The sequence below is a fragment of the Macaca fascicularis genome, chromosome 11, assembly GCF_037993035.2.
Source record: "Macaca fascicularis isolate 582-1 chromosome 11, T2T-MFA8v1.1".
Taxonomy (NCBI): Eukaryota; Metazoa; Chordata; class Mammalia; order Primates; family Cercopithecidae; genus Macaca; species Macaca fascicularis.
In genome coordinates, this window is record NC_088385.1 from 11,291,726 (window position 1) to 11,307,714 (window position 15,989).

Genomic DNA, 15,989 nt, shown 5'->3' on the forward strand with positions numbered 1-15,989 from the left:
ACTCTGGTACTGGCCCTGAGAGAGCAACAGAAAAAGAATGGTTATAAAAACAAGAACAAACGAGCCTCCCAGAATTTTGTCAAACAACAGGCCAGTTAATTAAGGAAAGTAGATATTACATAGCTAGGCATAATGAACATGCAGTGAGTGGATTGTCTCAGTAATTTGCGGAGAAAACCACCACCAAGAAGTGTAGGTGGGTGGGGACAAAAGAGAGACAACAAAGTACTGCAGGCAGAACGCTTCCTTTTGCTGATTTTACCTCACAGAATTGAGAGTTTTTTCTTATATGCAAGTTTAATGCCACCTTCCTCTGTCTGCAATGGACCAACAAATGATGTATGCTGAGTTAACCTTACCCAAGGACTCAGGCCCAGAAAGTTCTTCACCTTCATCTCTTCCTCGGGGTAAGTGGCTTTAATTTTCCTTTCAGCATTTGTATATCTTCCAGAATTAGATCTTCCTGTTATATTTATGGCTTTAAATCATTGCTTTAAAGATGAGCAGTGGTTTTATATTAATGTTTAATGGGTGTTGCATGGCTTGCCTGTAGATAATCACAACTTTGGACAAAAATTTTAAACCTCATACATTTCTTTTTCTCAATCCAGTTAGCATGAAAAGCAAACATCACCTGTCTTACTGAGCCTTGGTTAAAAGACTCTGAAGAAACAACACTTTAGGCTACATTGGGCACACTGCCTATGGGTTACCCCTGCTCCACAAGGAAGGAAAGAAAGAATAAATGAAAGAAAGAAAGAAAGAAAGAAAGAAAGAAAGAAAGAAAGAAAGAAAGAAAGAAAGAAAGAAAGAAAGAAAGAAAGAAAGAAAGGAAGGAAGGAAGGAAGGAAGGAAGGAAGGAAGGAAGGAAGGAAGGAAGGAAGGAAGGGAGAAAGAGGAGAGAGAAAGGAAGAGAGAGAGAAAGAGACAGAAAGAGGAGGAGGAAGGAAGGAAGGAAAGAAGGAAAAATATTTTACATGTGTGAACTAAGGAATATTTAAGACACACATTGCAAACTTGCTGTAATAACAACGTACGTTAGTCCAAATTCCTCTACAAAATATCAATACTATGATTAGGTCCCAGTGCATTTTCATCCATAATATTCCTTTCAGAATACAACGTGTAGGCCAGTTGCAGTGGCTCATGCCTGTAATCCCAGCACTTTGGTAGGCTGAGGTGGGTGGTTTGCTTGAGTCCAGGAGTTCAAGACCAGCCTGGGTAATGTGGCAAAACTTCATCTCTACAAACAATACAAAAAAATAGCCAAGTGTGTGGCACACGCCTGTGGTCCTAGCTACTTAGGAGGCTGAGGTGAGAGGATTGATTGAGCCCAAGAGATCAAGGCTGCAGTGAGCTGTAATTGTGTCACTGTACTCCAGCCTGGGTGACACAGCGAGATTCTCTCTCTCTCTCTCTCCATATATATATAAAATACATATATCTTATATATATATTATATATTATATATAAATATATATATAAAGTATAGGCTTAATGAGTGACATACTTCACTCTCTCAAGAGAGGGGAAAACTTTCTGGAAAATAAAAATTCGAGATCAAAGATTTGAATATCATTACTATCTGATAGTTTCTAGTTTGAAAAGTATCACAGCTTAGAAAGAGACAAGCCACAAAATACTCAAGCATATCAGTAATGAACCTACTTACCATTTGTTGAAACTGGCACTTTCCTGTGTCTCTGAAGAGTTAGGATTCTGAGTGAAAGACGCGGGGAACACCAATGTGAGGTAATACGTGATGAATAGCATGGCCTGTGGATGGATGGGAAGAAACTAGAAACTGAGGCAGAAAATCAGTATGAAATTATTATGACACATAATTATTTTCTGATATCTAACTGGATTTACTGTCATCGATAATATTACAATTGTTTACCATTCTGATATTCATTCCATATCATGCCGAGTATTTGACTTGTGCTGTTTCAAGACTGTTTAAGTTTTAAACTATTGAATTCTCAAAGTTTTAAGTCAAGAAGAAAATCTTAGAGCTGTCAATTAAGTTTCACTACAATTTTCATATAACAGTAGAGAAAATTAGAGGATTCTAATAACTATAGGGAGGATTTGGTTGAGCAAGCTTTTTTTTTAAAGAGTAAGTCTTTCTTTTCCTCTGTTCATATTCAGCAAAAGTTGGAAAATGGGCATTGTCAGAAAATGAATATAGAGATAGTGAGACTCTTCCCAAATGTTGCTATGATCCCAAAGGATGCGGAAATTTTTTTCTACTTGGATTGTAATAATTATCCTATAAAATGTCATTCTGAGAGTAAACCTGAAAGAAAAAACAAGAGTAGAATAAAGCCAGAGCAAAGTATGTGACTATAGAACACTAGTCTGATATTAAATAATTATAAAACCACTATTGGACTCTGGCTAAACTGTTGAGGCTGTGGTCACTCTGTAGCGTGGTGCTTGTATCTAAGGCAGTCAACAAAACCAGAAAGAGAGATGTGAGTGATAACTTATCTTGCTTATGGTCAGATGGCAAGGGTTTGGTCTGTTAACCAGCCTGGGCGACAGAGTGAAGACTCCGCCTCAAAAAAAAAAAAAAAAAAAAGAAAAGAAAACTGGATAAGGTGTTTGCAAAAATGCCTCTAGAGTTTATTCATTCATTCAAAAATAAACTCATACTCTGTGCCAGGCATGCTGTGAATACAGCAGTGAACAAAATAGACAAAATTATTTTCCTTCATAGAGTTTATAGTAAAATGGAAGCACATTTGTGGAAGACAGTATGGCTATTCTTCAAGGATCTAGAGCTAGAAATATCATTTGATCCAGTGATCCCATTACTGGGTATATCTCCAAAGGATTATAAATCATGCTACTATAAAGACACATGCACAAGTATCTTTACTGTGGCAGCATTCGCAATAGCAAAGACTTGGAACCAACCCAAATGTCCATCATTGAGAGACTGGATTAAGAAAATGTGGCACATACACACCATGTAATACTATGCAGCCATAAAAAAGGATGAGTTCATGTCCTTTGCAGGGACATGGATGAAGCTGGAAACGATCATTCTGAGCAAACTATCACAAGGACAGAAAACCAAACACCACATGTTCTCACTCATAGGTGGGAATTGAACAATGAGAACACTTGGACACAGGAAGGGGAACATCACACACCAGGGCCTGTTGTGGAGTGGGGTGAGGAGGAAGGGATAACATTAGGAGAAATACCTAATGTAAATGATGAGTTAACGGGTGCAACAAACCAACATGGCACATGTATACATATGTAACAAACCTGCAGGTTGTGCACATGTACCCTAGAACTTAAAGTATAATAAAAAATAAAAATTTAAAAAAAAATGAAGGCACACAATCAATAAAATAAACAACTAAGTCAGTATAAAAGATGAGATGGTGTTAGTGTTATTGAGAAAAATTTGAAAATAGGATTTAGCTTTCGGGGAGGGTAGCATATCAAACAGAATAATCAAGGAAGGCCTCCCTGAGAAGATGACATTGAGTCAAAACCTGACAGAAGCGAGGGACAAAGACATAAGACCCTGAGAGAGGAGTCTTCTATGAAGGTGACCAACAAGTGCAAAAACCTCAAAATGAAAACATGCCTGTGATAATTGTAGGAGGTGTCTGCGTGCAGAGTGCGCATATGGAGGCCAGACGGGGTGAGGGCAAAATGTAAAACCACTACTGGACTCTGGCTAAACTGTTGAGGCTGTGGTCACTCTGTAGCATGGTGATTGTATCTAAGGCAGTCAACGAAACCAGAGAGAGAGATGTGAGTGATAACATCCAATAGAAGTGAGGGCCAGCTTAAGTAGGGACATATGAGCCATTCTACAGACTCAGATTTGCCTGATGAAAAGCCAATGGAAGGTTCAGAACAATGAAATCAGATGATTTCACATACTTTTTAAACTCAAATGGAGAACAGTCATAGGTAGGTATTTCCAGATAACTAACGTCTGCCTGACTTCTGTAGTGATTTATTGTAACTTCGTTAATTCTAATGTCATGTGGTGCCACAGAAACACAGTACAGGAGTACATTCCTCCCAGACACAGTACGCTCCACTCAACTCCTTACATTTTAGCATGAACGAATAAGTTTTTAAAAGTCACCAAGTTGCCTTTTACCTATAGTTAAGAAAAAAAACCTTTTAGAAAAAAGAACTGCTGTTCATCGAACAGTTACCATGTGCCAGACACTGTGCCCAGCATTTAGAAGAATTGTTTCATATAATCCTCTCCAAAATATTATGACATAGATATTATTCCACAGTTCACAGATGAGGAAATGTGTGGGTTATGAAGGTTGAACGTATTTTCCAAAATAGCATGTTCACACTCAGATTTGCTAGATTGGAAAGACTGTTCTTAATCAATGTTAGTTAGACTTTAGTAATGAAAAATTACTAAATTAATGTTAGTAATAGAATTAGGCCGGGCACGGTGGCTCACGTCTGTAATCCCAGCACTTTCGAGACTAGCCTGACCAACATGGAGAAACCCCGTCTTTAATAATAATAAAAAAAAAAATACAAAATTAGCCGGGCCTGGTGGTGCATGCTTGTAATCCCAACTACTCGGGAGATTGAGGCAGGAGAATCGCTTGAACCCGGGAGGCGGAGGTTGCGGTGAGCCGAGATCGCGCCATTGCACTCCAGCCTGGGCAACAAGAGTGAAACTCTGTCTCAAAAATAAATAAATAAATAAATAAATAAATAAATATATAAAAAATTAATTAATTTAGCAATTAAAATAGTGGCTTTACAGAGCTTTCTCCACTTGACAAACAAACTTAGAGTTTCAAGGAAGAGAAGAGCGGGGGAGAGAAGAGACAGAAAGATGAAATAATGTATGTCTATAAAACTGGAAGGAAAGCCATCCCAGTGCTGTCTTGGGCTCATTGACTGCATGTAGCCATTCTTGTATCACATAGCTCTCGTTAGAAGTTCTAGGCCAATATTACCAAGCTTGGTTTCCTCACATTCAGATGTATCCCTGGGGCCTTGGAGTCTCCTCTAGGTATCTACTCCTCCTTGCCCCCCTCCACTGATACAGCATGTCCTAAATAGTTCCAGATGATAATCCATATGTTACAACCCTGACTCCAATGTATTATGTTTCCTCCCATAATCTTCGATCACCTCTAATGCTACTAAATTCTATCTCCTCAGGGTCGTTTTAGAGAGAGCTAATTCACTTATATCAGTGTGAGCATCCAATGTGAGAGACTATCAGGTCTGCAAACGGACTGCATGACTCAATTCTCAAGGATAATGGACCATTAAAAGTAGAAATGGCTTCATGGCCATTCTGAAACATATAATGAGAATAAAGGATAATATTATAGTCTATCTGATGCTAAATTTTTTAACATGTAACTCATAGCAAGGAATCACTTACATGGAGTAATATTAGAAAAAATAAAAAAGAATAGATAATACAAACAAATCCATAGCTTCAGATAAATTAGAAAACCTTTACTTATAAAAGCTTCTGGCTCTAATAATAGAATTTATAAAGTAATTTATAATTATAATAGATCTAATATGTTAAAAACCAAATGAGAGCGGAGGGAGTCTTACAATTAAATCAGAGATATGGGAGCTATGTAGGCACAACTTCTAGCAGTGTAACTGAGGCGTATACTACCAGAATAATTCCTTATCAGAGTTGATTTAATTTTGGAAGCTATGTCCCCATGTTTCTCCAGAATATTTTTATAAGTAAGTCTCTCTTTATTATTTTTTCTATTAATTCATGTTTTCAAAGATATAGAGCAAAATATATTGAAAACGTTGTGATGAATTTATAACATTTCATCAATATAATCATAACTTCTGAAGAACATGGGAGACTCATTATATAGTAATTGAAATGATTACAGGGAAAAGCAGTTATCTGACACTCGGTTTAGACTATGCGATGTTGTAGACATAAGCGCATGTTATACTAGTGATAATATTGAAAATGGTATGCAGTCACAAAACCTTCTCCTTTGATGGCCATACATTTGACCCAACTTGGAGATGTTTGTTCTAGGCAACAGCAAAGCACAGGATTCCATGTCCAAAAACAGAATTTCTGTATATCACCGGCACCTAACATGGTGGTTGGCACAAAATAGAGCCTCAAAAAATATCTTGACTAAATGAAGGTCTTCCTTCTTGGACAAAATACTTTGACTTACTACCTACATTAAGATATGCACTTCATTTTTGTATAGCACTTGGTAATTTTCAAAACATCTTTCTACCTATCTCATTTGATTCTTATACCAATCCTTTGTATACACACATGCATAAGTGTTCGTATTTTATCAATAAGCAAACTCTGTTGGATCTGAGAACCCATCTTGCAGGACTCTTCTTTTAGAATGATGGATACAGGTTGTTCCCTGCCCCCATCCTCTAAGCTGAATCTAATTGTCCCTATGTTATCCCAAGTACATTTTTGTGCCAAATGTACTCCACTGAGTTAACTGACGTTTTTTGGGTTTTTTTGTTTGTTTCTTTTTGTTTTTTTCGTTTTAACTTCTCAGATGTCTGTCAGGGTTCACCTTGGCATCAATTTGCCCTGAAACTTAGCTGTGCTGGGATTATTCTCCTTGTTTTGGTTGTTACTGGGTTGAGTCTTTCAGGTAAGTGAGGCAACATCATTTGTTGCGTAATACTTACTCTACTTCCATCATGTATCTTAGAGCATCTCAACATGATTTGGCCACCCCAATCTTAGTGAAAGATCAATGAATAAAAAGTCATGAAGCAAAGCTTCTAAGAGTCAGTCCATATCCACTTTGGATACCAGCCTTTCGTATTTGTGTTCCTAATTGCCCTGAGAGTCATCACGGGGTATTATATAGGTGGCCCAAGAACTTTTGAAAAAGATCACAATTGTGCCACAAAGATGATGACAAAGAAAAGAAAAATTTCCAGTTATTTATGGTTTATTATGTACCTACTAAAATTCCAGATTGCAGCAGATAATCTCTCCCTTGGAACAGGCACAATTAGACTGATTTTGAAGATGATAAAGTTCGGGTGAGACTGTAGGCAATTTAAGAGCTTAAGTAATGCTGTTAGATTGACTTATCTAGTAGACACAGGCAACCTAATGCCTGTGTGAGTCCACCTGTTTTGTTTTTTTCTTATTTGTTTCTGTATGCTTCCTGTAGGTGAGACTTTTTTTTTTTTTTTTTTTCACCACATTGCTAATACTTTTATCTTCTGTCCATATTCAAGCTTGTTGAGATTATTTAGTTTCCTGAAGTAACAAATGTAATATATCCACTCCACCACACATTTCAGCATTTAATACTCTTAATTGTTTTTCGTTATGTACTAGTGGCATCCTTACTACAGAAACCATCAATAGGAAAATGCAGTGTGGACATTCAACAGAACAGGACTAAAACAACAGGTAATTGTGTGGATTGAATTTCCTAAGAATAACAATTAATATTTGTAGATTTCATGTGTTACCTTTGGTACAATTCATAACAATCCATATGTTAAGATATTCTTGTCATTCTGCTTTTCTGAATTAGAAAACTGAGGCATAAAAGGATTCAACAACTTGCTGAGGGTCACATAAGCACCAAGTGAGGAGGCTGGGAATTATACGTACGTGGTCTGACTTCTGACCTAAGGTTTTAACCAGCAAAGCATGCTGCCTCATGAGAAGCCTCTGCTAGGATACTCCATTGTTGATACGAAAATATGTGAAATATTTGATTATCTTAGTGAGCTATTAAGTTTGGCCTGAAGATAATTGATAGAACTTAAACATAGAATGAATTCTTTACTATTTATTATATTTCCTCACCATGTAGCCACATTAGTCTTGTTCCAGCGTGTGTTAGTAAAAAAAGGTGACTGCTGTTGAGTGACTGTAGTGTAGTATGATCTGTGTGCACATTCTCACAGAATGGAAGTTTTAGGAAAACCTGAAAGTCCCTCTGGAAAATTCTATCCAATAGATCACATTAAGTAGGTAAATACCTCATTCAGCAATTAGAAATTTTCTTATACTTTTTTCTCCATGGTATTTCTCATTAATTTAGTGAAAATAATTATTTGCTATGCATTTTGTGCATCATTTAAAATCAGCACTTTTTACATGAGTTTTATATTGTTGCCTGTGTAGTGGAATAGGCACTGGTGATGAATTTAAGGAAACTGAGAAATAGAAATATTTCATCTGACTGGCTGAACTTAAACAAGTTATTCTGTCTCTCCCTGTCTTAAAATGTAAGATGTGGCCGTTTAAATTATTCTGATGGTATTTTCCTACTTTGATATTTTATGATTCCATTTATGCTCAAGATAACTGGTCACTAATTTCCAATTCTTGGTACCAGAATGAACGGTAGTCCTTGAAAACCTCAACTTTTTTTTTTTTTTTTTTGAGATGGAGTCTCGCTCTGTCGCCCAGGCTGGAGTGCAGTGGCGCCATCTCGGCTCACTGCAAGCTCCGCCTCCCGGGTTCACGCCATTCTCCTGCCTCAGCCTCCCGAGTAGCTGGGACTACAGGCGCCCGCCCCTGCGCCCGGCTAATTTTTTCTGTTTTTAGTAGAGACGGGGTTTCACCATGGTCTCGATCTCCTGACCTTGTGATCCGCCCACCTCGGCCTCCCAAAGTGCTGGGATTACAGGCGTGAGCCACCACGCCCGGCCGAAAACCTCAACTTTATAATAAATTCATTTTTCTCACAGTGATAATAAAAAACTTTGAACATTTATAATGATATGTGTGCGTGATTGGTTGTGGTGTGTCAGGGATAGGTTAGAAATATAACATTTATTTCTTATTTCCGTTTTTCACTTTAGAAAGACCAGATCTCTTAAACTGCCCAATATATTGGCAGCAAGTCCAAGAGAAATGCTTGCTATTTTCTCACACTGTCAACCCTTGGAATAACAGTCTAGCTGATTGTTCCACCAAAGAATCCAGTTTGCTGCTTATTCAAGATAAGGATGAATTGGTAAATCATTAAATAAAATACCTTAATAAAACTTAACACTTTCTTTAAAGCATACCAATACGTCTGTGCATTAGCCCGGGGTTTTATGTAATGGAAGTGATGACTTTGACTTCACAATTTGAATGACTAAGTGGATATGTAAAAAAATAATTAAATATAAGGTGATGAATGCAATAATAGAAATAAAAACACAGAAATATCACAAAGAAGGAATAATTAATGCTGACAAGGAGTTCGGAAAGACTTCAGAGATGAGGTGATGCTTGAACTAGGTTTTAGGGGATCAAACCAAGAATAGATAAGCAGATTTAATATCCTTCTGTTTCATTTATAGACACGCACACAGAACTTGATACATGACAAAGCAATTTCATTTTGGATTGGATTAAATTTTTCGTTATCAGAGAAGAACTGGAAGTGGATAAATGGCTCTTTTCTAAGTTCTAATGAGTGAGTATTAGATGAGCTAATTTTAATATTCAATTTATATCAGGTTTACACTGCAAAATGGTAACACTGAAGATTGAGTTTTGTAGTTTTAATTTGGTTTAAAAACTCTCCAGAGGTTCAGAATATGCTAAGAAGATGGATGATTTCAAAGTTGGTTGGAAAGTTCTATATATGAAAATATATCAGCTCTTTATAAGAAAATATATATTTATCTGCAATGGAGTTTTAGGGGACAGGAAATAGACTAACTTATTTGGAAGGGGCACATTAAATTAAAAATAGTGATTATCTGGAGACCACTGGCACACAGAATGTCTTACATTGTATTTTTCAAACTGTGGGAAAATATACATTAGCAGGTAATGAGACCAATTTAGTGGGTCACAGCTGGCATTAAAAGAAAAGAAAAAATAGTAAATATCAGAGTGTGGAACCCAGACACCCACGCTGTGACAAAAATTGCAGTATATTTGAACCACTGGTGTGAAAGGCAGAGGTACATTAGAGGATGTGATGAAAACATGTATAAGCCACAAAAGAGCTATTTGCTGTTTTCTCTTCAGTGTTACGTGCTTTTATCTTGTGTAAGATGGTCAAAATTACCATCAACATACTATGAGGGTTGATGCAACACAGGCAAATTTCATATTTTAGCAGAATTCGTGGATAATTTTGCAGAAAAGGGTAAGGTATTTTCTTCCCTCACAAGCAAAAATGTGTAGGCCTTCAACCACATTTCTGTAAAGAACTTTTAATGAGTTTTTCAAAACAGATAATATAAAGATTTATATTTAATAAGTCTGTAAATGATTTAGTCAAATTGGCAGAATTTACATTTAAAATGTATTTTCCGTCACCCGAAAAACAAGAGGTTAAAATTTAAAACATAGGAGAATGTTTAAGTTTGTCTAAAGTATACTAATAATTTATTAAGTATGGAAAGTATTAAACACTGAAAGAAATGTTGGCTCAATCGGCAAAGTTTTAACATTATATGAGTCACATTCTAAAAAATTTCATAAAGTGTAAGATTTTAAGAAAAAATTTCATAAAGTGTAAGATTTAAGATGATTTAAAAATAAATGTTCTGGACTAGAATAAATTTATGAAAAGCCAAACATACACATTATATTTAAAAACAACTCTCTTGATTTTTATATTGCTTTCTGGGGGTTATTTTCTATATTTTATTTACAAATAAATGAAAGTATGTTTGCTATTAATTTATTCTTATCTTTTCATACACAGTATTGGTGAATTAGCATTTATTAAATATAGTTTGTATGTGTTTCTTAACGGGGTCATAATGCAAAATGTTTATTTTATTGTGGTTCACAGTAAAAAATAAAATTTGAAAACACTGAAATGTGAACATAAATATGTATAAAGTGGATGGAGTAAATTCAGTTGAACCTCTCATTTTATTCTGAGGAGAAAGATGATGCTTTAAGATAGGAGTGATCAGGTAAACCTGGAAGGTATCATGTTATAGCACCAATTAGACTCTGTTTTTATCTGCAAGGCAAGGAAAGAAAAGAAAGAATCATAATATTTTTTACAGGATTGTTTTGGGGGCTACAGGAGACAATGTATAAGAGCTAGCCAGATGTCTCATCAAGGAAGGCCTGGAAAACCACTGAGGGCCTTTTGGAAAAAGAATTGTTGACTTGGCCAGATTGGCATTTAAAAAATTACCCTGATAATTTAAGAAAGAATTAAAAGGGTGGAAGAGATAAAATATAGGGAACTTTTGCAATAGCCCATTTGAAAGAAGTTTTTGGTTTGACTAGAAGGTTGGGCAGTAGGAAGAAATCAGACAAACAGCCCCAAGAGGCTACATGAAAAAAATGGAACAAATGACTAAAGAAAAGCTGTAATGGAGCCCTGCACGCTGCCACCACCTCATCCGTTTGAGACAAATAGGAGAGTCTTGAACTCACATCATCTTTGCAACTCAACTCTAATACAGCCTGTCCCATTGTTTGAATTATATCGCCACCTCCTACCTGCAGTGAGCCACGGGACTCATGCTTGTTTGAAACTAATATTATATTGCTGCAGACACCCATTCACCTCTGTTTGGAATGAGAATGAAAGGAACCTCTGACTGCATAACCATGAACTGAGCCACTTTTTCTCACTGCTTTCAAATTCTATAGACTCTGAACATCCATCATGCCTCCAGATATTTATCATATTTACTGAGCACATATTTTTGAAGTATTGTCACATTTTCATATTTCATCTCCATGCCTCCCCTAAATATTAGGTGGCTATAGCCTAAATATTTCAGAAAACTGTGGCTCAGTAAAGAATTTCAACGTGACCTGTTAGTAGAACAATAAGAAGATTGAATCCCCAGTTTCCAAAGTTTGTTTCTTTTTTAAACGTAATTGTGAAGTTTCTTGTTAGAGGGATTGTTTTCCAATGAAGATGAACTTGAAAGTTCCAGAGGTTTCCATTAGCTCTATCTTAAAAGTTCATACCATTATATTTGTGACTGTGTACCTTCTTTGTTTAACAGTTTATCTTTCTACTGCTTCCTGAGAGTCCTAGGAAATAATGGCTAAGTGAGAATAGCTATGAGAAAATCCTAAGCACTAAGACAGACTTTTCTTTTCCTCTCCAGCTTAAAAATTACAGGTGATGCTAAAGAAAACAGCTGTGTTTACATCTCACAGACATCTGTGTATTCTGAGTACTGTAGTACAGAAATGAAATGGATCTGCCAAAAAGAACTAACACTTGTGAGAAATAAAGTGTCTCCTGACTCTTGGCTATGAATCCCATCTCAATTTATTTGCTTCCCATTACTGATCTCTGTACTTTTAACTGCACATACTATTGGTACTACCTAATGTACATTCAGTGGCACAAAGTGAACAAATTCTGAGAATTGTTCAACTGGTATGAATCTTACGGAAGTTCATGTTTATCATATTCATTCTACAAAATGAGGAAACAGAGACATAGAGAAAACATGTATCATTTTAAAGAAACAGTGATAGTCTATGGTGAAGGAGTGAAGGATGTCCCTGAATATGCCAAATTGGTATATTGATTGTTTTGTGTTTAAAACAGTGGAGAAATTGCAGATTCAGAAAGGGAGAGCTGACCTGTCACTTCCCACATGTGGCAAGCCATAAAGATTCCTCTGGGAGGGCTACCCTGGTCATACAAGGGCAAGAAAATAGCTCTTACCGACAGAGACCTGGAATTGGATGCTGCAATGAACCTGAATAAAGATATTTAATAAACACTTATCTTTCGCCTATTTGACAGCCCCCCACAACTAATATATCTCCTAGTGACTCCTCTAGAAAATGGATTGCCCCCAGCCACCTTTCCTTCGTACTGTCATTTCTTTTCACATTTATCATTCTTGGTCTAAAAAGCGTAAAAGCATCTTGCTTAGGCCACTTCTTTGGATTTCACTCTCTTGTGAGTTCGTCATGTACATGCAAAATGAATAAAATGTGTATACTTTTATTTTGTTCATCTGCCTGGTGCCAATTTAGTTTCTAGATCCAATAGAAGAGCCCACTATGGGCTAAGAAAGGGCTTTGGAGGTGATCTCTGGCTCCCCTTCAATGGGAAGAACCCCCAGACCAGCTGAAGAGAATTAGATTCTAACCCTGATGTGTATGTGTGGCCTTCATTGATCCCTTCCATGTCATGGCTCATCTCCAGGAAAGTTTTAGTAAATAATTGCTAAATCCCTGTGCATCTATCATAGTCTATCATGTTTTAAACCACTACACAATTGAATTGTGGCAGAACATTGATTAAATTCCATTCTTTTAACTCTGACACCAGAAACCCATAATTAAAGGAGTTTGGGAAGGGACTTTAACTCTTCCTGCCATTCCATAGTTCTTCCCATTTTAATTTTATTATTACATCATTTTCTTCCATAACTTCTTCTACCCACGGCTCACACACACAAGCTATAGAAAATATGTAATTAAATCTTTAGTTATTGTGACGGAAAATAAGTTATACCTTTTAACTTTGAAGTTAAAGCTGAAAAACAGAAGTATTTACTATCATAGATCTCTTGAATGTCCACCTTTCTTAAAAATATGCCCAACTATCCATGGAAATCAAATAAATGAAAATGGCAAATGTACCTGATAAGACTCATCATAATAAAATTCTGCAAAATAGACATCTGCTTACCCTAATAATTCATCACCAAATTGAATTCTATAAATTCAAGTGCATATGACATGGCTAAAATAAAGGCTCAATTCCTGTATCCCATGCATGAGGATTTATAATACTTGTTAACAATAACTTTTGAAGAGACCAAAAATCAAAGCAAAATTCATTTTGTGCCATTTACTTAGAAAATAGATTACTTAGGAAAACATTTTAGGAAAATGTGTCGTTACAAAATCATATACAATGAAAGTAAGGTTTGGAAGTATTCGATACTTTGGGGGAAGGACACATAATGACATCAGTAGAGCAGAAATCCGATGAAAATTGTCCCATGATGGAAAATCCACATTCCCACCTTTTTGGAATGATGTTGATAGCAATCTTCTAAAGTGATTCAGGATAAGGCTATATCCACCCAGTTAGTCCAGAATTCACTCCAAACATTGACCTTTTCCTCCTTCTATAGTTGTTAGGTCTGAAATCAAGCAGCCTTAAAGCACACATCTGTAAGAAAATTTTGCAGAAAAATTAACCCCGAGAAGTTAGGTTATCTGTCACTGTAATGTGCTATTGCAAAATTAGATAATTAAATAAATTTACTATGTATTGGATATTATAATTCTGAGGTTATTCCTGAATCTCAAACTATGAAGTCAAAATTCCATGAGGAAAGCATGTCTAACCGTATTTTAGGCAGGTTAAAAAATATTAGGTTTAAGGGGAAAATTTTGTTTAGAGTATTTGAGTCAATGTTTATGACATAAACTGCAACTCCAAGGCATGGTGAAAATATGGTACTTAGTAAGGCATTCAAGATCTACTGTCTACCTATTATCAAAAAGATAAGAGATAGCAAGTGTTGGTGAGGGTGTGGAGAAAAGAAAAATCTTATATGCTATTGGAGGGGATAAAAATTGGTATGGCCATTATGGAAAAAAATAAGGAGCTTTCTCAAAAATTACAAATAGAATGTCATGCAATCCAGCAGTGCCACTTCTGGGTACATATCCAAGGGAAATTAAATCAACACCTCATAGAGATAACTGCACCCCATGTTTATTACAGCACTATTCACAATAGCCAAGATTCGGTATCATTCTAGGTGTCCATCAGTAGATGAATGAACAAAGAAAAGGTGGTATGTACTATATGCATATATATATACACACACACACATATACAGTGTATGTATATAACATAATGAAATAATTTGCAGCTACAAAAAAAAGAAGAAAATTCTGGCACTTACAGCAACATGAATAAATTTAGAGGGCATTATGCTAAGTGAAATGAGCCAGATGCACAAATACTATATGATTTCACTTACATGTGGAATCTTAAAAAGTCCAACTCATAGAAGCAGAGCATAGACGAGGGGCTACCAGGGGCTGGACGGTTGGGGAAATGGGGGGATGTTAATCAAAAGGTATGAAATTTCATTCATAAGATGAATAAATTCTGGAGATCTAATGTACAATGTGTTGAGTATAGTTAATACACACTGTGTACTTGAAATTTGATAAAAGAGCAGATTTGAAGAACATATCACACTCACACTCACACATGCACATACACACACACAAATGATACGGTTGGTGATGGATGTGTTGACAGTGCTGATTGTCACATAATGTATATGTATATTAAATCATCACATTGTACACCTTAAATATATACCATTTTTGTCAATTAAGTATTTTAAAATTAAAAAGAAAAAAGATCTGCCATCTACGTTTCTGATGTTGCCTTCCACCATGTGCCTCTGTGAAGCCCTTGCTCCAGGCATACGGACAATTGTCCAAACAAAACTGAACTCCTTCGCTCCTTGCCTAGAAAAATCCTAGCAGTTGTCAAAGGCTTGAATCAAACTTTAATTCCTTTGATGAAATTTACCCCAAATCTTTTTGCTCCTCATAATTTGTGATCTATTTCTTCTCACTTTTCCAAAATACGATTTAATTCTTTGCTGTGTTATAATTACTTGTTTTTATGTTTGTTTGTAAAGCTAGTTCCACATTTCTCATGGCTAGAGTTGGACAATCACCAAGGCAGAATAATTAAAGGGAAAAAAAAGATCATCTCTGACTTCATTTTAATATAGTGGCTAAGAAGTTACTTTTGGCAGAGTAACCTGTTTACGTTATGGTAGAAGGATCTCGAGGCAGGGCCAATGAGATTCCTTCTGTGTATTTTCTATGCTACATGCTTGAATTTGAAGTCTGTTTATCTCTGCTTTACCTCCCTGCCCCACTCATTCCACAGACTTCCTCAATACACACGGCATGGGTTAAAAAGTAGGCATAGTAGAAAAACATTTCTGGTAGGAGAATTAAAAATTTAAATACTGTTAATGCATCCATCTAGTTTTTTTGTTGGTTTGTTTAA

The 15,989-nt window shown here is 36.1% G+C and overlaps 1 protein-coding gene across 4 annotated transcripts; it reads left to right on the forward strand.

Annotated features, from left to right (window-relative positions):
- The first annotated feature begins 244 nt into the window (after positions 1-244).
- Positions 245-12,934, forward strand: KLRB1 (killer cell lectin like receptor B1). 4 transcript variants are annotated; one of them, XM_005570085.5, is made up of 6 exons: positions 245-407; positions 6,549-6,647; positions 7,352-7,426; positions 8,836-8,990; positions 9,325-9,440; positions 12,070-12,934. In XM_005570085.5, exons 1-6 carry the CDS (start codon positions 323-325, stop codon positions 12,221-12,223), a joined length of 684 nt encoding a protein of 227 aa, XP_005570142.3. In that variant the 5' UTR covers positions 245-322; the 3' UTR covers positions 12,224-12,934. The 4 variants fall into 4 exon arrangements, with proteins under 4 accessions (XP_005570142.3, XP_005570143.3, XP_015285841.3 ...); XM_005570086.5 differs by having other exon boundaries at positions 11,002-12,221; XM_015430355.4 differs by lacking the exon at positions 6,549-6,647.
- Positions 12,935-15,989: the final 3,055 nt, after the last annotated feature.

Bases quoted from the DNA above. Each gene is read 5' to 3' on its own strand.
- KLRB1 (XM_005570085.5), top strand. From the start codon at position 323: ATGGACCAACAAATGATGTATGCTGAGTTAACCTTACCCAAGGACTCA. The intron at 408-6,548 runs GTAAGTGGCTTT...TTAACTTCTCAG, and splicing joins ACCTTCATCTCTTCCTCGGG to ATGTCTGTCAGGGTTCACCT. The intron at 9,441-12,069 runs GTGAGTATTAGA...TTTCCTCTCCAG, and splicing joins TCTTTTCTAAGTTCTAATGA to CTTAAAAATTACAGGTGATG.